Genomic DNA, 21,564 nt, shown 5'->3' with positions numbered 1-21,564 from the left:
GCTGGACAATCCCAAATCTTCAAGTGTCTCACACTTGGTTTCTTATCGGTCTGTAGCTCATATGGAGTCTTAGGAACGGATTTGCTTGGAACTCGGTTCAACACGTAAATCGCAGTCTCTAATGCGAAACCCCAAAAGGATGTGGGTAACTCTGAGTGGACGATAAGTGATCGGACCATATCCAATAAAGTCTGGTTCCTCCTTTCTGACACACCGTTTAGCTGTGGTGTAGTAGGAGGAGATAGCTGTGATACTATCCCATTGTCCTTTAAGTAGTCCCTGAATTCGTCAAAGAGATACTCGCCACCTCGATCTGATTGAAGGGTTTTAATTTATCTCCCTAACTATTTCTCGACTTCTTGTCTGAATTCTTTGAACTTTTCAAAAGATTTAGACTTATGTCTCATTAGGTACACGTAACCATACCATGAGTAATCATCGGTTAATGTTATGAAATAAACGTGCTGGTTACGTGTCCTAACATTCAGGGGGCCACATACATCAGTATGTATCAGGTCAAGTGTGCCTGTAGATCTTTCAGGCTTTCTCGAAAATTGCCGTTTCGTCATCTTACCTTGAATGCAAGGTTCACAGGTTGGAAGATCTTCTACAGTTAGAAAATCCAAAGGACCATCCTTTACCAACCTTGTGATACGATCTATATTAATGTGGCCAAGTCTGTAATGCCAAAGGCACATGGGATTAACTATATCACGTGGGATAAACTAATTGAAGGACGGAGGTAAGGAATTGAGGACAACATAAATTTTAGTGTCATGATCTAGCCCTGACCCGAGAGCCTTCAGTTCATTGATGTAACTCATCATCTTTAGACAATGGTCATGAACTTATTGGTTCTCGGTCATCTGTGCAGTCATAAACAATTTTAAGACCTTTTGTCGAGTAGAACAGTTCTGCTCTTCATACATAGTCTTCAGACTATCTAGTATATCCTTAGACACTTCGATCTTATCGAATTGTCGCTGTATCCGATTGTCCAAAGAGGCTATAATATAACACCGGGCAAGAGAGTTTTTCTCTTCCCATTCTTGATACTCTCTTCTTCGGGCCTCGGAAGCCTTGTCACCTGGACGATCCGGAGCAAGGTTTTTAGTAATTTTGTCCAATTTCTCGGACGTCAGAACCAGCATAAGGTTTCGGAACCAGTCAGCATAATTAGGGCCCTTGAGTTTGTTATCATCCAACAATTTGATGAAGTTTCCGTTTGCCATTTCTGGTGAAGGCAAGGCAGATTTGAAAGTCCACAACGTAATTGATTCATGTCATCACATAGAAAGGGCTTTTAATTTATGTTCTAATTCCATTTTCGGCATCTCTGAGATTCCCTCCAATCTCAGTGACGGAGACAGTTGTGTCTCTGGAAATGTGGGAAACCACATAGGGTGCATGAAGCCAACTGTTTCAGCTGCAAAACCCCACCACCTTCTGTGAAGGATCTCATCCACTCATCTTATGAGCTTTCCCTTTGGCCTTTGTCATATAAGGTTCATAGCCATTTTAGGTTTAACCTTTCTGTCCAGTAAGTGCTCACCCATTATGTTCGTGAACGCCAAGGTACCGTGAGAGATTCTTCCATTTTAGGATAGGCCCCTCCCACATCAGTATATGATGCCTCTATCATCTCATGAAGCAATCCAGTCAACCGGATCAGCAGATGGATATCCCAATTTTATGGTGCATCCCCACCCGTCAATATAGTCAACCTTCATACTAATGATGGAAGGCCTTTAGAGAATTCATCATATGAAATTCCCTATCACATGCATTTATGTTTAATGGAGGGATCGAAAAACTCCCTAGATCAGATTTAGGTCAAACCAAAGTGGTTCCCACTAACTTTCATAAGGCTAGATTTAGATGGGCCCTAAACGGCCAAGGTTCCACATGGTTCCTCTTGGGGAGGAAGCTGGTGTGGGGCCCACCACGTAGGGAGATCATCCAGTGATCTTAAGGACACCATGGCAATGATGTGCGTTTAGCCATGGTGTGCGTAAGAGCCACTATCAAATCAGCATGGGCCAAGTGCTTATGGCCCATGAACGTAGCACATCACACATCCATACATCACATGCATTAAATCCATAATTGATCTAATCAATTAAATAACTGTAAAAGCCATATATAAAGCCCATAATATTACCAATTAATATTATCTAGGTATATGGGCTGAACTGCAAAGAGTAGTTTGGCCCATATAGCATTTATGCTGAATTGGGCTAAAGCAGTTTTAACAGATTAAAATTGGGTTTTACAAATTTGGGCCGAATTGCATCTTGCAATTAACCATCAATCCCTCGGCCCATATAAAATTTTAGGGCTGTGAACAGCCCCCTATCGAACAACAGATTTGGTCCAACCAGTTTGGTTCAATCTGGTTCGAATGGGTCTAGGGTTTGATGTTTAATTCAAGATTCAATTCAAGAAGATGATATGAAATTAAACAACTGATGCAAGACAATCGAGAATCAGTAAGAGGGCTGTTCGTAAGTTTGCTACCCTGCAAAACAAAGATCAGTTCGCAATATGCAGTTTCCAAATCTGCAAATCGCAGATCGCTGAACCTGAATCTGTGAAATTCTTTCCTTTGCGCTTTTTGCTTCGTTTTTGAATGAAATAAAATAGAAAACCTAATTTACTATTAGTATTACATCAGATTCGAATTCCTATACATTCTGTCTAAAAATTAAAAATAAAATTAATTATAGACCAAGAATGAATAGAATAAATAAACAGGTGCGCAGATTTCTTGCGCCAATAAAAGAATTCGATCTACACCATACGAACAACCCAAAGTCCAAGAAAAATATATACAACAATTCTAAATATAAATCAGATTAATAAATGTTTAATTTCAGATCATTCGCCCAAAAACTAGGAACCGACTTCCTAGAAAAACGTTAACTGCGCAAATCGGGTAGAACGCCTTCTGCCCATTTGCGCAGATCCAGATCTGGTTTAATTCGGTTCAAGATTTGAACTTGACTCTGATACCACTGAAGGGATGAGAGATCCATCGTATGGATGGCCGAACCCTGCAGGAAGGTTGGGCGAAATTTCAAAAATTTCTCTCTCCCATGTGGGAATCACATTCCCTATTTTAGAAAACTGTATTTTCAAGGATCAATCTCGAACCAAACCGGACTAGATCTGAAACCAAAAGAGAGGAGAGGTGAAAGGATGAGAGATCCATCATATGGATGGCCGAACCCTGTAGGAATGTTGGGCGAAATTTCAAAAATTTCTCTCTCCCATGTGGGAATCGCATTCCTTATTTTAGAAAACTGCATTTTCAAGGATCAATCTTGAAACCAAACCGGACCAGATCTGAAACCAAAAAGGGAGTAGAGAGATATACTTGATATAAAGTAATAGTAAACCCCCAATGAAGGAGTTCACACCCAAGGAGAAGACCAAAGACTGCTTCCATCGAAGATGACACGGTGCGAGGTGAAGCAGAATCAGCAGGACAGTGGCTCCCATTGGTTTTCATAAAATCAGATTTAGATGGGCCCTAAACGGCTAGGGTTTTGCACGGTTCCTCTTGGGGAGGAAGCTGGTGTGGGGCCCACCACGAAGGGAGATCATCCAATGATCTTAAGGACACCATGGCAATGATGTGCATTCAGCCATGGTGTGCGTAAGAGCTACTTATCGAATCAACATGGGCCAAGTACTTATGGCCCATGAACGTAGCACATCACACATCCATACATCACATGCATGAAAACCATAATTGATCAAATCAATTAAATAACTGTAAAACCCATAATGAAAGCCCATATAAATTTCATAATATTACTGATTAACATTATCTAGGTATATGGGCTGAACTGCAAAGAACAGTTCGGCTCATATAGCTTTCATGCTGAATTGGACTAAAGCAGTTTTAACAGATTAAAACTGGGTTTTACAGATGTGGGCTGAATTGCATCTTGCAATTAATCATCAGCTCCTGGACCCATATATGAAATTTTAGGGCCGAGAACAGCCCCCATCGAACCATAGATTCGGTCCAACCAGTTTGGTCCAATCCGGTTCGAATGGGTGTAGGTTTTGATTTTTAATTCAAGATTTAATTCAAGAAAGATGATCTAAAATTAAATAACTGATACAAGACAATCAAGAATTAGTAGGGGGCTGTTCGTAGGACTGCTACCCTGCAAAACAAAAATTAGATCGCAGCATGCAGTTTCCAAAACTGCAAATTGCAGATGGCTGAACCCATATCTTCGAAAATCTCTCCTCTACGCTTTCTGCTTCATCTTTGAATGAAATAAAATAGAAAACCTATTTTCTATTAATATTACATCAGAATTGAATTCCTATACATTCCGTCTAAAAATTAAAATTAATTAATTACAGACCAAGACTGAAAAGAACAACAGGTGCGCAGATTTCTTGCGCCATTAAAGGATTCGATCTCCACCGTACAAACAACCAAAAAATCGTGATTTATAAAGATTTAATTTTAAATCAATCGCCAAAAAACTAGGAACCAATTTTCCTAGAAAACGCTAACTGTGCAAATCGGGTAGAATGCCTTCTAGCCATTTGTGCAGATCCAGATCTGGTTTAATTTTGGTTCAAGATTTGAACCTGGCTCTAATACCACTGAAGGGATGAGAGATCCATCATATGGATGGCCGAACCCTATAGGAAGGTTGAGCGAAATTTCAAAAATTTCTCTCTCCCTTGTGGGAATCACATTCCTTATTTTAGAAAACTGCATTTTCAATGATCAATCTTGAAACCAAGCCGGACCAGATCTGAAACCAAAAAGGGAGTAGAGGGATATATCTGATACGGAGTAATAGTAAACCCCCAACGAAGGTGTTCACGCCCAAGGAGAAGACCAAAGACTGCTTCCACCGAATATGACATGGTGTGAGGTGAAGCAGAATCAGCAGGACGGTTCTTCAGCAAGAACCAAATTCTTCAGTAAGAATATGATGGAGGGCTGGTGAGCACGACTTCAGATTGCCTTTTCTAGCGAAGGGCAATATCAAGAAATATTCTTGATCACTCCCACTGGTGGAGATCGAACTAGGTAGGGCGGCAAGAGCAGGAACAAGAGCAGAAGACAGAAGCAGTCGAACTGTATATTGTCTTCTCTTAATTCAACAGAATATCTGTGATTTCTGTTGTGTCTTTATAGGTTTGTCCTGCTCTCCTATTTATAGCCTTAAAGAGTGTTGGAAGATTTCGGTAATTATCTATTATATTATGTGCTATTTTAGGTAGTTGAGAGATTTGTGAGCTATACAAATATTTTTAGAAATCAGTTTTATTTTTTCCTTTATTTAGGGAGATTTGTTACCTAGTTTGTATCCTAGAGAGAGCTATAAATTTTGATGTACAGAAGCATAAAAAATCATCCCATTCTTATTATCTTTCTGTCTCTTCTTTATGGTATCAGAGCAAAAAAGACCTAGGGTTTGTTTTTGCGTTTCTGTCCCTAAAAAATGACCGAAGTCACGTCCAGTTCTCAGCCTGAGCCCCAGATTGTCCGGAATCTGCCTAAAAATCACCCTATTCAGATCACTACAATCCAACTAAATGGTGACAACTTTCTCCGGTGGTCACAATCTGTTCGCATGTATCTCAGAGGGAGAGGGAAAGTTGGCTATATCATAGGAGACACGAAGAAGCCTGATGTGAAGGATCCAACCTATGCTGTTTGGGATGCTGAAAATTCCATGGTGATGACGTGGTTGGTTAACTCCATGACTAAAGAGATAGGGGCAAATTATATTTGCTATTCTACGACCAAGGAATTATGGGACAATGTCTCACAAATGTACTCTGATTTAGGGAATCAATTCCAAGTGTACGAGTTAACTCTACAACTTGGAGATATTCGCCAAGGTGAGAACTCTGTGACTAAGTATTTTAATTCTCTTAAGAGAATTTGGCAGGACCTGGACTTATTCAACGATTACGAGTGGAAGTCACCCGATGACTGCAATTATTACAAGAAGATGGTGAATGTTGGCCGAGTCTTCAAGTTTCTTGCAGGTTTAAACGTTGAATTCGATGAGGTTCGTGGCCGAATTATTGGAAGAAACCCTCTGCCCCAAATCGGTGAGGTATTTGCAGAAGTACGTAGAGAAGAAATCCGGAGACAAGTGATGCTTGGAAAGAAGGCTGCAGGTACAACCGGACCTGTGGAAGGGTCAGCCCTGATTATTTCCGAGGCCCAAGTCAGTCGAAGGTCATCCCAAAATCAGCGGGTTGGAGACAAGAACAACCTGCGCTGTGATTATTGTGGGAAACCTCGCCATACCTGTGAGAATTGCTACAAACTGCACGGGAGACCATCCAATGGCAGGGTGAACAAACCTGGTGAACAGAATATACCTACAACAAATGAAACTGAATCATCTCCATTCAGTAAAGAGCAAATAGATCACCTTCTTAAACTACTAAAATCCTATTCGTCACCTAATACTCTTGTCGGGTCTATGGCACAAACAGGTAGCAATTCTTTGGCACTCTCAATTCTAGGAAAATCGGGTCCTTGAATCATAGATTCAGGGGCCTCCGATCATATGACAAGCTGCTCTAATTTATTTAGTTCCTATTATCCTTGTTCTGGTATTGAAAAAGTTAGAATAGCTTATGGTAGTCTTTCATCTATTGCAGGCAAAGGAAACATTAAAATTTCAGAAAAAATTACTCTGAAATCTATTTTACATGTTCCAAAACTTGCCTGCAATCTTCTTTCTGTCAGCAGATTGTCTAAAGATACTAATTGTTCCATTTTTTTTCTTCCTTCCACTTGTGTTTTTCAGGACCAGAACTTGGGGAAGACGATTGGAACTGCTAGAGAGATAAATGGACTCTACTACTTAGATGAAACCGCTATTGGTAATAAAAAAGTTCATGGTTAAGTAGTACGAGTTCAATCTCTGTCTGTGATCAAGTTATATTATGGCATAGAAGATTAGGGCATCCTAGTTTTCCATATCTCAAACATTTGTTTCCTAAATTGTTTAAAGGAATTGATTGGTCAAAACTTCATTGTGAGGCTTGTCATTTGGCTAAAGATCATCGTGTTTTATTTCCAATAAAACCTTATTTTGCTTCAAAACTATTTTATTTGTTACATAGTGATGTTTGGGGCCCATCTAAGGTTAACACGATTTTTGGAAAAAAATGGTTTGTGACTTTTATTGATGACCATACAAGGGTATGTTGGGTTTACTTGTTCGAAAGGAAATCAGAGATTGAACAAAGATTTAAAGAATTTTTCCTAATGATTGAAAATCAATTTCAAACCAAAATTGGTATTCTAAGAATAGATAATGGGACTGAATACTTTAACAAATACTTAGGAGCATTTCTGACCGAAAAAGGTATTATCCATCAATCAACTTGTCGTGACACACCACAATAGAATGGGATTGCTGAAAGAAAAAAATAGGCACCTTCTTGAGGTAGCTAGAGCCATCATGTTTTCTATGAATGTACCTAAATATCTCTGGGGAAATGCTCTCCTAACTGCATGTTACCTGATATATAGAATGCCATCTCGAGTTTTAAAATATGAAACTCCTTTATAGAATCTGAAAAATTGTTTTCCCACATCTCGAATAACCACGGATCTTCCTTTAAATGTGTTTGGTTGTCTGTTATGTGTATATACCAAATGTTTTTCGATCAAAATTGGATCCAAAAGCTAAAAAATGTGTGTTTCTTGGTTATGCATCTAATAAAAAAGGGTACAAATGCTTTAATCCAGTTACAAAGAAATTTTTTGAGAGTATGGATGTATTCTTTGTTGAGGACCAACTTTTCTTTCAAAAAAATTCTCTTCAGGGGGAGAACATAAGTAAGGAAGATAATTTTTGGGAAACTTTACCTATTCTAGAAGAATTTATACCTTTGATTAATTCTGATAAGCAAGTTTCGGAAACAATTATTGAAAGAATGGAACCTAGTGATAGTACTCTTAATCTAAATTTGCCAGATACTACGTTATCAGAGACAGGGGGAGAAGTACTTCAAACGGATCACAATCCTCATCCTGAGCTTCAGTTTTATACCAGGAAGAGGTTTCACAAAAGTACTACTGTTCCAGTTGTTCCTACAGCAGAAGTCCAATCCAATTTATCGAGTGAAGGTCCTACAACTCAGAATAATTCTTCTTCTACTCCTATTCTGTCTTTGCCTAATCTGTCCTCTTCAGATCTTGACATTCCAATTGCATTAAGAAAAGGTACCCGAGCTTGCACAAAACATCCTATTGCAAAATACTTGTCATATGAGAAATTATCACATACTCATAAAGCATTTGTGTCTAGGATTTCTAATCTGTATGTGCTAAGAACTGTTCAGGAAGCATTAGATGATCCGAAGTGGAGGTTAGCTGTGATGGAAGAGATGAATGCTCTTAGGAAAAGTAATACGTGGAGTATTACTGATCTACCCCATGACAAGAAAACAATCGGGTGCAAATGGGTGTTTAGAGTGAAGTGCAAGGCTGACGGAAGTGTGGAGAGATACAAAGCAAGACTCGTAGCAAAAGGATTTACCCAAACTCATGGTATTGACTACCAAGAGACTTTTGCTCCCATTGCTAAAATTAACTCTATCAGAATACTTCTTTCTCTTGCAGTTAATTTTAACTGGCCACTTTGTCAGTTCGATGTCAAGAATGCCTTCTTGAATGGAGACCTAAAGGAAGAAGTATATATGGACCTACCACCAGGATTTGAAGAAAGTCTTGGAAGAGGCAAAGTTTGCAGGTTAAAAAAATCCCAATATGGGCTAAAGCAATCACCAAGAGCTTGGTTTGAACGATTTGGGGATGTAGTAAGGCGGCACGGCTTCTTACAAAGTCAAGCTGATCATACTTTATTTTTCAAGCACTCCACCGAAGGTAAAATAGCTATTTTGATAGTGTATGTAGACGATATTATCATGACTGGAGATGATTTATTTGAAATCAACAAGTTGAAGAATAAGCTTGAGGCTGAATTTGACATTAAAGACCTGGGAAAACTTAAATATTTTCTCGGAATTGAGTTTGCAAGGTTCAAGGAGGTAATCCTTATCAACCAACGCAAATACATTCTTGATTTGCTCAAGGAGACAAGGATGACAGGTTGTAAAGCCGCAGAAACTCCAATGGACCCAAATATGAAGTTAAAAGCAACAACAACAAATGAGGTGGTTGATCGAGAACGTTATCAAAGATTAGTTGGAAGACTAATCTATTTGTCGCACACAAGACCTGACATAGCCTTTGCAGTAAGTGTAGTAAGTTAGTTTATGCATTCACCTGAACCTACTCACTTTGAAGCTGTGTTCAGGATTTTGAGATACCTGAAAGGAACTCCGGGGAAAGGACTCTTGTTCAAAAATAGGGGTCATTTCCAAGTTGAAGCCTACACAGACGTAGATTGGGCAGGTAATATAAATGATAGAAGATCTACTTCCGGTTACTGCACTTTGGTAGGAAGGAATTTGGTCACCTGGAGGAGCAAAAAACAGAGTGTTGTAGCAAGGAGTAGTGCAGAGGCAGAATTCCGCTCTGTTGCGCATGGCTTTTGTGAAGTGTTATGGATCAAAAGGCTCCTAGAAGAGTTGAAGGTTCCTACACCAACACCTATTAAAGTCTATTGTGATAACAAGGCAGCTATTTCCATAGCTCATAATCCAGTTCTACATGATAGAACAAAGCATGTAGAAGTGGATAAACATTTCATCAAGGAGAAGATAGACAATGGTGTGATATGCATGTCCTACATACCCACCACGAGCCAAGTAGCAGACATTCTCACCAAAGGGCTTCCTAGGGCGCAGTATGAGAACTTAGTTAGCAAGCTTGCCATGAGTGATATATTCATGCCAGCTTGAGGGGGTGTGTTGGAAGATTTTGGTAATTATGTATTATATTATGTGCTATTTTAGGTAGTTGAGAGATTTGTGAGCTGTACAAATATTTTTAGAAATCAATTTTATATATATATATATATTAATATATTTTGCAAAACAAATTTCAACGGTTGAAATCGATTGCCGGCAGTTTTGGTTTCCATCAGAGAGAGTGCATCCCCGATCATTCACTTTGTCCGACAAAGGGGCTGATCCTGTCACTATGATCACCTACTCAGATGAATTCTCAGACTGTCCCAGCATACCCAGGTTTTGACCCCACCTAAGGATCTCACTGATTGGCACATCAAAGACAGCCCAATCCGACACCTAGTGCAGTACCATAATCGAGTCTAGCGGTCAGGTATAACATTCCAGTTTTGCCCATCTATCTCCAAGGTCCAGGGCAATACTGGAATTTTTGTCCGGTTCAGGGTTTCAGGAAAACCCAAACTGCATGTACCTCAGGTCTCACCTTGGCAGTTTTCTAAACTAACACGAGTCTCATATGTGTCCAATTTAAGGGTATTACACAGAAACACAGCATAATAACATGAATTAAATATGTACTTTATTCATTTACATTAAATGTCATAATGTACATCATTCCGATTGGAGCCAAGGGCATACACTGTCTAACAAGAGGGATATACTTGATACGGAGTAACAGTAACTCCAAATGAAGCTGTTCGTGCCCAAGGAGAAAACTTAAAACTACTTCCACTGAAAATGACACAGTGTGAGGTAAAGCAGAATCAGCAGGATGGCTCTTCAGCAAGAATGGGGTAGAGGGCTGGTGAGCCCGACTTCAGATTGCTTCTTCTACCAAAAAGCAATATGTTGTCTGTTTTTTTGCATGTCCGCCCTGCTCTCTTATTTATAGCCTTGAAGAGACAACCTCCTAATCTGATTAGGAGTTTCCTGATCCAAATCTTTATTTGGATCTGGACTCTTTAAGTGGATAAGACTTATCTTCTTATCCTTAATTAATCTAATTAACCTAGTTCGAAATTGGGCTTTAGGCCCATTAAGTTTATGTGCTCACTTAACCTCTTAACCTACTGCCTATTTGGCTCTCCTTGTATAGCGTGGGACCCAAACCTTGATCTACACATTATTCACATGGGTTCAGCCCAGCCTTTGTTACAAGGCCTGGCCAAATTCACTGTAGGAGACAGTGAACCCCTGAGTTCATCAGCATGGGCTCTTAATGGGCGCAACATTTATACTAAATGGTCCTTGGGTCCAGTCATCTTATGAAAACCCAAGGACTATGGGTAGATGCAAGATTAGCCCATTAGGTATTACCCTCAATGGTCTTACACTTAACCTCTCAACCCATAATGATCAAACACTGCCCGACAAGAGAGGACCTCTCCCTCGGCTGCAAGGTACAGTGCTGCAATCTCTACTCACATGGATCCCGGGAATTAAAACCTTTTGCAAACATTTTGAAACCATAATATATACGTATATCTTTATATAAATATATTTTGCAAAAACAAATTGCAACGGTTGAAATCAACTGTCGGCAATTTAGGTTTCCATCAGAGAGAGTGCATCCCCGATCATTCACTTTGTTCGACAAAGGGGCTGATCCTGTCACTATGATCACCCACTCAGATGAATTCTCGGATTGTCCCAACATACCCAGGTTTTGACCCCCTCTAAGGATCTCACTGATTGGTATATCAAAGACGGCCCGATCCGACACTTAGTGCAATACCATAATCGAGTCTAAGGGTCAGTTGCAACATTCTAGTTTTGCCCATCTATCTCCAAGGTCCAGGGCAATATTGGGATTTTGGTCCGGTTCAGGGCTTCAAGAAAACCCACACTGCATGTACCTCAGGTCTCACCTGGCAGCTGAGACAAGCCACCCCGACCAACTTGGCGGTACATCAGTGTCAGCCTTGGCAGGATAAATCTCCCCAGATGTATCCAATGGCTGTGAAGATTTTAAAATAACACGAGTCTCATAAGTGTCCAGTTTAAGGTTATTACACAGAAACACACCACAATGACATGAATCAATTATGTACTTTATTCATTTACAATAAATGTCAAATGGTACATCAATCTGATTGGAGCTAAGGGCATAACTGTCTAACAAAGTATTTAAATTCAAAACATGTACGATGAGCCACAGAAGTGGATTAGCTCCACAACCCTGCTAATTAGAGTCACTAGATCACATTGTCTGTTTTTGAAAATCCTTTGGTTTATTTCCCTCCAAATGCACCAAGGCACAGCAGCTGTGGTCATCTTTCACAAGATGTTGCCTCTATTGTTTAGTCCTTGCACTGTCCATCTCAGAAAATGTTTCCTCAAAGACTTTGGATAACATTACAGAGGTTAAATCCTCCATAGAAAAAAAGTGTTTACCTCCCTAATCAGTGGGCAGTGAAGGAACAGGTTAGTTACTGTTTCTCTGTCAACCTCACACCTCACACATCTAAATGAGTAATCTGAATACCCCTTCTCACCAGACCATCTCTTGTAGATATTTGTCTTGCACTGCAGTCCATAACAAAAAGGCTACCTTCAATATGTATGGAATCCAAACCTTCTTATGAGGAAATTCCATCTCCAATGAATTACTCAGCTTCTTGTAAAAGGACTTGACTGTAAAATTACCTGGCATGTCCCATCTCCATATTCTATCTTCCATAACTCCTGGCTGGGGATGGTTACAATTCGGCAATCTAATCATGGATTCTAAGTTATCTATTTCCCAGTCATTTAAGTTCCTCCTATGGTAGGGACACCAAAATGACCCTGCCACTCATGATCTCATACAAGTCTGCCCTGCTTGCCACCTAATTATCAGCCAGAATGAAAAGACATGGGAGCCTGTCCATCAGAGTTCTTCCTTTTGCAATAGCTATTTCTGTAAAAACTAATTCTGTCTCCAAAATCAACTTTAAGAGCTGGCCCTTACCGAAACTTCTCTTGGAATCTCTCCAGTCCAGGCCCCTCATGTGGAGCACCCATAAGGTCCATTTTCTATTCCTATGTCCCAATTGAAGTTTCTTACTCAAAGATTTTCTTGGATGATCCATCTCCACAGCCCATTGGTCTAAGAGCTGAATCTCCAAAACCATTTCCAATTAAAGTTTTTAACCCCCAACCCTCTCTCTTCTTTTGAGGTTTACAGACTTGCCCTCAATCAACCGGATGAGTCTTGCCCCCCCCTCCCCTCCTTTCAATTCACTTGGAAGTCTCTCTAGCCTATCAGCCACATATGTTGGAATGGGTAAAAGAGACATATGGAAAGTAGGTAGCTGAGATAGAGCACTCTTCAGTACAGATGCTTTCGCTCCCGTGGAAAGATAGATACTTTGTCTTCCATGTGGCCAGCTTTCTTGCTATTCTCTCATGCACCAAATCCCATGTAGCCCTAGCTGAGTATTTAGCCCCTAGAGGCAGTCCCAAGTAGGCTGAGCATTTAGCCCCTAGCTGAGCATTTCACTCACTTTGCTTCCTCACCAAAGCTCCCAGAACCCACTATTTCTAATGTTTTTCATTCATTGGTCCTAATAAAACATCTTCTTAAAAGGCAATTAAAAGTATAAAATCATTTTTTTGTGTGGGGATTAAGAATTTACGACCCAACATGGGCTTCTTTAGTCTTGCCTCAAAGGGCTTGGTACAAAATGGGTCATACAATTAGGAATGCAAAATATTTTACATCACATTAGCTATTTGAAATAATGCAATTGGGAAAAAGAGATTGAGGGTTTTACATGCTTGAATTTAAATACTTTTAAAAATATTATTTTTATGTATTTAAATTTAGATAATAGCTTTTAAAAATATTATTTTTATGTATTTAAATTTAGATAATAGCTTTTAAAAATATTATTTTAAAATTTAAGTTACTATTTTTAATTAATATTATTTATTTTGCATTTTTGTTTTTTTGGCATTTCTTTTTCTTTTTTAGCACCTTGCTTTGAAAAGGTATGTGCTTTGCCTTGCAGGGGCACAAATTGCCCTTGAGATTTTTTTTTTTTTTTGTGCATCTTTTAAAACACTGATTTGTGGTGTTAAAGTCCCCCCTGATGCACCACGGGCCTTGCCATCTCAGCCTTATACCGTCCAACGGACTCCAAAACTGGGGTCTAATGGTGTCTCCATTTGGTCCATAGACTCCTTTTATTTGTGATTTGAAACTCCCACATATCACCACTTTAATATTTACTAAGAAATTGCCCACCCAAAAGTTTTGGCTACTTAGGGAACTGGTCTTCCAAATAACTATTATACTTCCTGCAGTTCCCACTACTTCCAGACTCTTCCAATTACAACCTCCACCCCCTCCCCTCAAATACTCTTGATTAGAGATGCATCCTCACGATTTAATGTGGACTCCTATATAAGCATAACATTAGGAGACTGCTTACAGTCTCCTCAAGTAGAGCCCTTTGACGTTCCGCGTCATTAATTTCAGGTCAGGCCCCTCATTTGGCATATTTCCTTCTTCCCCTCCTCTCTTTCACCCTCTTAATACTATTATTGAAGCCGTAGGTAAGTTTGTATACCTCCCTATTAGTCTCCTTAGGAAATTTTCTAGTTCTTGCATCGGCTCGACCTCTCTCTTCCAATTCTCTTTGCTCTATGGCCATTAGAAGCACCTTTGTTTCATTCTTTAGGACCTCAAAGGAAACCCCTAAAAACTCCCCAAAATTTAGAAGCTTCGAAAGAATCCAATTGGACATCATATCTTTCTCTACTTCACAAGGTCTTGGCTTGTTTTGGGTTGGGGTATCAAATCCTTGCTCCGATTCTTTGTTCTTGATTGAGGTTTTTGTGGTTGTGTCCATGATGCTTTTCTCCACCTCTGTTTCCCTTGTTGACACCTGCACAACCCGCTGATGTTGAGCTTCTGTTGAATCATGTAGAAGGATTGCACCTCTTCAATTTCCTCCGTCAGTTGTTAAACCAGGGCCAGAGTGTCACTACCTTCCACTGCCACAATGGCTCCTTGTTTCTGAGAAATTTGGATAGGAATTTCTTGGTTCTCCAGAGCGTTCGAAGACCCAAGTACCCAACGTCTATCTTCTAAACTTGAGGTTGTTGAGCTTCCATCAATGTCCTTCGACACCACCCTCTTGCCTTTCCCTTTGTATTGCTTGACTTTGGCACATTGGTCTTGGTTGCCGTTGCTCCCTTGTATATCTTAATCACCCCAGGCTTCGATTGAAAGGAAGTCTCAAGCTGCTTGTTATAATTACCTACTCGATTTAGTTGGTTTTTGGGTTGATCCATGTTGGCAGATGTTGTTGTACACATATGTTTAGTACCGCAAGGGTACTTTTGTAATTTCTTCATTTTTTATGTTGTATGAGCATCCTAGTATAAATAATAACATACTGCACACGCCTGCAGTATTCTTTTGGGCTCTCAGTCCTCTCGCCTCTCCTCTCTTTCTCTTCTCCCTAGGCCGGCTGTTATCAGTTGTTTAGGTGCTGTTTTTCTATTACAGTAGCTTCAAAAGTTTTTTATTGCTAATTCTTGACCAAGAATGGAGTTGAAGAATCTGGGGGAAGGTGCTTTTGGGACTAGCAATTCTGGTAACATGTCTGAGAATGCCTTTCAGATTACAACTGTGGAATTTGATGGATCCAACTACTTAGAATGGGCCCAATCGGCCATGATGGCCATTGGGGGTGGAGGAAAACTTAACTACCTGTTGGGAGATGTGAAAGAACCATCTAAGGAGGACCACTGTTCACTACCTATCACTTATCTTCTATTAGAGATAAAGTGTCCATTGCTGATGGTTCCCTTGTTCCCATTTCTGGCAAGGGAGACATCAAGTTGTCTAATACCATTTCCTTATCTTCAGTTTTGCATGTTCCTAAGCTTGATACTAACTTGCTTTCAGTCAGTAGTATTACAAAACATCAGAATTGTTCAGTAACATTTTTTCCTGACCGATGTATTTTTCAGGACTTGGAGACAAGGAAGGTGATGGGACTGGCTGTGAGACGAATGGGATCTTTCTGCTTGGAGAGAGTTCTCATTGGAAAGATCATGAGATAGGAAGTCTTTTGTTTCTCAGTCTGTTAGTTCGATTATGCTTTGGCATAATTGGTTAGGTCATTTATCCTTTCGGTCTTTGAAGAGTTTGTTTCCAAATTTGTTTGAGTTTGTTCAGATGTCAAATTTGAGATGTGAGAGTTGTGAGCTTGCAAAGCATTGTAGAACATCTTATTCCTTGAGTAATAAAAGTAGTAATTCTTTTGATGTTGTGCACACCGATGTTTGGGGCCCGTATCACATCTCTTCAATGGGGGGCTACAGATATTTCTTGTTGTTTGTTGATGACTATACCCGTTTTTCTTGGGTTTACCTTATGCGCTCTCGAGATGAGGTTCCTGCTCTGACCCAGATCTTTCATCAGATTATTTTAACCCAGTTTGGGGTCAAAATCAAAATCTTCAGATCCGATAATGCGAAAGAATATTATACCAAGCCACTGGCCTCTTATCTACTTGATCATGGGATTATTCACCAGAGTACTTGTCCTTATACACCACAACAGAATGGGGTTGCTGAGAGGAAGAATAGGCACATATTGGAGGTGGCTAAAAGCATTATGTTTAATTCCAATGTGCCTATCCGTTTCTAGGGCAATGCTATTCTTATAGTAGTGTATCTCTTTAATCGAGTTCCTTCACAGGTTTTTGACATGAAGCCACCCTTTACCCTTCTATACCCCGATAAAGAATTATTTATTGTTCCCTTTAAAACCTTTGGTTGCACTTGCTTTGTTCAGATTCTTGGACCTTATCATTCCAAATTTGATCCTAAGGCCTCCAAATGCATTTTTCTCGGTTATGCACAAACTCAAAAGGGTTATTTTTGCTATGAACCTACTTCTGGGAGGAGATTTGTCTCGATGGATGTTACTTTCTTTGAGGAGGTACCCTATTACCCTAGGGTTTCTCCTTAGGGGGAGAGTAGTGAGAGTGGGGTTAATGAGAGTGGGATTAACTCATCAGAAGTTCCTATTCCTGTTCCATTGAGTGGGGTCAGTGAGAGTGGGGTTCCATTGAGTGATGAGGGATGTAATGGGGAGGGTTGTCAGAGGTGTCAGGATTTGAGAGTCTATCACAGGCGTTGGAGGCAGGTTGATTTCGGTCATCAGCAGTCCAGGCCAGCCCCAGTTCCTTCTGCGGATCCAGATCCAGGTCCCCCTGAGATACCTTCCACTGTTGCTACTTTACCTTCTTTGGATGACCTTGACCTCCCCATTGCAGTCTAAAGGAAATAAACCGGTTGGATGTAGATGGTTATTTACTGTGAAACATAATGGTGATGGTTCCATTGAAAGGTATAAGGCCCGATTAGTTGCAAAGGATTTACTCAGACTTATGGTATAGGCTATTTGGAGACTTTTGCTCTAGTAGCAAATATGACCACTATTCGAGTTCTGCTATCCCTTGCAGTATTCTTGGCCCTTGTTCCAGATGGATGTTAAAAATGCCTTCCTCAATGGAGACTTACAGGAAGAAGTCTACATGCAGTTACCTCCTGGATTTTATGATGCAGAGATAGGTAAGAAGGTTTGCCGGTTGAATAAAGCCTTGTATGGACTAAAGCAGTCCCTTAGAGCTTGGCTTGATAGATTCAGACAAGCCCTTGAAAAATTCGGCTATATACAGGACCAGTCAGACCATACATTGTTCATTAAAAGAGTGGACTCTTCCTTGACTTTGCTTGCTGTATATTAGGATGATATTGTAGTGACAGGGAATGATAACAGTGAGATTGAGTCTCTTAAACAACTCCTTCATCAAGAGATTGAGGTGAAAGATCTAGGAGAGCTACGATACTTCTTGGGTATTGAGGTTGCTAGATCTAAACATGGGATTTTTATTTCTCAAAGGAAGTATGTTCTAGATCTATTAGCAGAAACTGGAAAGTTGGGTGTTAAGCCTGCAGATACATTTATTGAACAGAATCACAAGATCAGTGCAGAGGGTGGAGAGCCTCTTGAAGACAAAGCTATGTTCCAACGGTTGGTTGGAAAACTCCTCTATCTTTGTCTCACACGACCGGACATCAGTTATGCAGTCAGCGTTGTCAGTCAATATATGCACTCTCCTAGAACTACTCACCTCTTTGCAGTTGAGAGAATATTAGCATACTTGAAGAGATGTTTAGGTAGAGGTATATTATTCAAGAATAATGATCACATAAAGATGCTGATTGGGCTGGGAGTGTTGATGACAGAAGGTCTACCTCTGGATATTGTGCATTTGTAGGAAGTAACATTGTCTCCTGGAGGAGTAAGAAACAAAGTGTTGTTTCTCGTTCTAGTGCTGAAGCTGAATATAGATCTATGGCTAATGGTGTGGCTGAAATCCTATGGCTGAAGTCATTATTTGAGGAGTTGGGTATTGTTTATGAGAAGCCATTAATGTTGTATTGTGATAATCAGGCTGCTATTAATATAGCTCATAATCCAGTACAGCATGACAGAACTAAGCATATCGAAGTCGATCGACATTTTGTCGAAGAAAGGGTTTTGTCTCAAGAAGTGTGTCTCCCGTATATCACCTCCAGCATGCAGCTCGCAGATCTTCTCACCAAGGCTGTTCCAAGGAAGAAATTAGAGGCAGACCTATGCAAGTTGGGAATGACAAATATCTATTCCCAACTTGAGGGGGAGTGTAGAGAACACTGCTGTGGTCCCCACTGTGTTCGTATGGCAGCATAGCATATTTCTTTTTGTTAGTTGTGTCAGTGTTAGTTGGTAGACTATTTTAGTTTGTTGTTACAGCTTGTTATTTCAGCTTTTTTATTAGTTTATTTGCCATGTAAGCAGTAAGGGAAATTCAGCCCTTTTACAATTAGTCTACATATATAAATATTAAGAGTGGGTCGGCAGATCATTATGATTGACCCTCTCTCTCTTTTCTAAAAACCCTTCGTGTGCTTCTTCTTTTCTCCCTCCCTTCTTTTCGTCTGAAATCTTTCTTTTTGCTTTCGAATTCAAGACTGATTGTAGTCTTGATCGACTACTGGTTTAAATAAGATTTAATCAGAATGACATGTTAGACAGTACATGTAATCCTATTATAGAATGTACAATCAAGAATCTTATTGCATAAGTCATATTGGTTTCAGAATCCCTCAGGGTTTACCACAATATCAATTTGATGTAGGATGAGTAGGTCCTACAGGAACTAGGAGTTGTAAAATTTGTGAAAATCAATAAAATTGGTTTAGGGATGGAGGTTCTCTATAAAAATTTTTGTAGAGGCTTAGAATGAAAGAATACAAGGGGTTACCAGATTTGGCAAGATTCTAGGTATGTTATGCACAGAAAATTGACTTTTTTGAAGAAATCCAAAACTTTTTGGGATGAATTGTAATAATTAATAATGGGGTCCTGCATGTATTGAAGAGGTTTAGAGTAGGTTTGTGATACACGCACATACAGACAAAAGAAAAGAGAAAGAAGGAAAGAAAGATTCCTTTCGTTAGAGAAACCCAAGAGTTCCAGAATTAGAGAAACTTCAAAGATAAGAAAGGAGGCTTATTTGAATGAACAGATGGGAATTTGCAGTGGGTTAGTGTCTTCTAAGATGGATTTGTGGTTGGCTTATAGGTGTTGAATAAACCTGCAGAAATAAAACAAGAAGAGAAAAAATTGATCAAGAGGGAAAAATTCGGTATCTTGATTACACACTTCAGAATAAGCTATAGTTCTAATGCTTTGATGTAGGGAACCTGAAATAATAAGGAAAAAAATATTGGAGTGGTGAAAGACCTAGGAAAATGCAAGTAATACACTCAAAGGGCATAATTTAGCAGGGATGTGGCACTTAAACTTCTCTTCATACCTTGATATTTAACTTTGGAAATTACCTTTGTTAATTCTTTTTTCTAAAATAACATAATCTGCTCCTACTTTCTTCTTGTTAGAGGCATCGTCCCTGCCATCCCATTATCACTATGCCTTATAAAGTAATTTGGAAGTACTTAATTAAAGGACTAATGTTCTGTTAAATTTTCCATGTTACAGCTCAAGAGGCATATTTCTTGGGGTACTTAACTGTTAGGTTTGTAATCACATCATTTTTTATAATTGTTGAACAAAAGGATGATGGGTATACCATCCCTTGTACCTCATAGCTTGTGTAGCATATTTTGACAGAATGTGTCACATTTTTGTTTCCACATAGGGTATAACATAAAAGGTGATTCAAAATGGTTGATAGTATAGTCAACTTTAAGCTCTTAGATTTCACAATTAATGGAAAGCTGTAACGTGTATCCCAGAGCCAAAAGCTTGCTGTACTGATTTTCTTTAGTTTTTTTTGCTCATCTGTTCTAAATAGAAAATCCAACAATTAACTGCTGGAGATGATTTGGATGTAGGATGATTATTCCTGTCTGGTTATGGTAGGCAAATGTGAATGTAGTGGAATATAGGAGTTATTATTAAAAGACAATTTGGTATGAAGAAATAGTACGAAAAATAAAAGAAAGTTGAATTTACATGTTAGTAATGCCAAACAAAGATTTCAACAATAAGACAGATAAAGTACAAGATTAGTTTTTATCTTGGAAAAATTAAAGTCACAAATACTCATTTTGGAAAATCCCATTCTTAATGTGAGACTACCTGTTAGTGTTGTTAACCTCGGGCTGTGTTTGGTTTGGTATAAAATAAGAGAGAAACAGAAGGTTGAGGGAAAGTTCTTAGTGAGTGTCACAAAATTTGTTAATAGAACACAGAAACAATTTGAGGGTATAAAGTTACTAGGAATATCTATACTTAGCATTCTTTCTATGTGATCTGCTTGCAAAGTAAGTCAAAGCAAACCAACGGAGGGTAAACCATTGTTAACATTGTGTGTAACGTAGCAAGGTAAGCCCAATTTGGATACAACCCTTTTGATTTATAATTGCTTATTTAATTTGGTATCTTTCAACCTGTTTTAGTTTCTTTGCTATTTGAGCTGTCCTATATTTCATAGATTTGAACTGATTTAATATCATTTCTTTCATGTGTTCTACTTGTTAACTAATTTGCCTTTCCCCCATTTCAGGTATACGGTTGGTGGCCACTCGTAAATTAATTCCCTCAGGTCTTCTATTTCTTCTCTCTATCATTGTGTTGGCCATATTTTACTCTTCCTTTTCCCAGCAGACCATCTGATCCATGACCTGTTCTTGAGCTTGCAATTATCTTTAGGAGATTGACAAGCGTTGTATCTTTATGATCAGACCATTGTACGTTCTGAGATGGAACTGTTGTTTAGAACTTGAACTGTATACACCCCTATAAGTTGTGAATAAAATGCCACTTTACAGTTGGTCATTGTGAATTCATTCCCATTCTACGTTGCAGTTAGAGGTGGTCATTTCTAGCCTGGACTGAAAATTTTTAAGCTTGGGCCTATGTTTTGTGTGCAGACCTGACACAGGCTTGGGCCTGCATCAGGCCCAGAAATTTTTGGGCCCGGCCTGATATATATACCACTCATCTGGTCCAAATTGAAATATCTCTGCAATAGAGGATGCTCTTGGGATCTATCGTACTTGTGAAACTTCGACATTTTGATCTTTTTAGGTAGGTTCAGGTTGGGGTAAGGGCATAATATACTGAACTAAATTTTCTCTTGTTATAGGGATGTTAGC

General features: G+C 39.3%; 1 protein-coding gene across 4 annotated transcripts in view; it reads left to right on the top strand.

The window, feature by feature from the left end:
* Window positions 1-21,255, top strand: part of LOC104589855 (Transmembrane proteins 14C) — a 46,120-nt gene extending 24,865 nt beyond the window's left edge. The window contains exons 4-6 of one of the 4 annotated variants that reach the window (XR_016076426.1): window positions 6,813-6,888; window positions 19,943-19,979; window positions 20,973-21,070. Coding sequence is in view for 3 of the 4 variants with exons in the window: in XM_088888388.1 (XP_088744514.1) it covers window positions 20,973-21,082 (110 nt within the window). In the remaining variant the exon portion in view is untranslated. Of the gene's footprint in view, window positions 1-6,812; window positions 6,889-19,942; window positions 19,980-20,972 lie in introns of all 4 variants that reach the window. The other 3 variants (XM_088888389.1, XM_088888390.1, XM_088888388.1) reach the window with 3 other exon arrangements.
* Window positions 21,256-21,564: the final 309 nt, after the last annotated feature.

This window comes from Nelumbo nucifera, chromosome 5, assembly GCF_055504915.1.
Source record: "Nelumbo nucifera cultivar China Antique chromosome 5, China Antique-T2T, whole genome shotgun sequence".
Lineage (NCBI taxonomy): Eukaryota > Viridiplantae > Streptophyta > Magnoliopsida > Proteales > Nelumbonaceae > Nelumbo > Nelumbo nucifera.
Note: the sequence above shows the minus strand (reverse complement) of the source record. Positions and strands in the feature narration are given on the sequence as shown.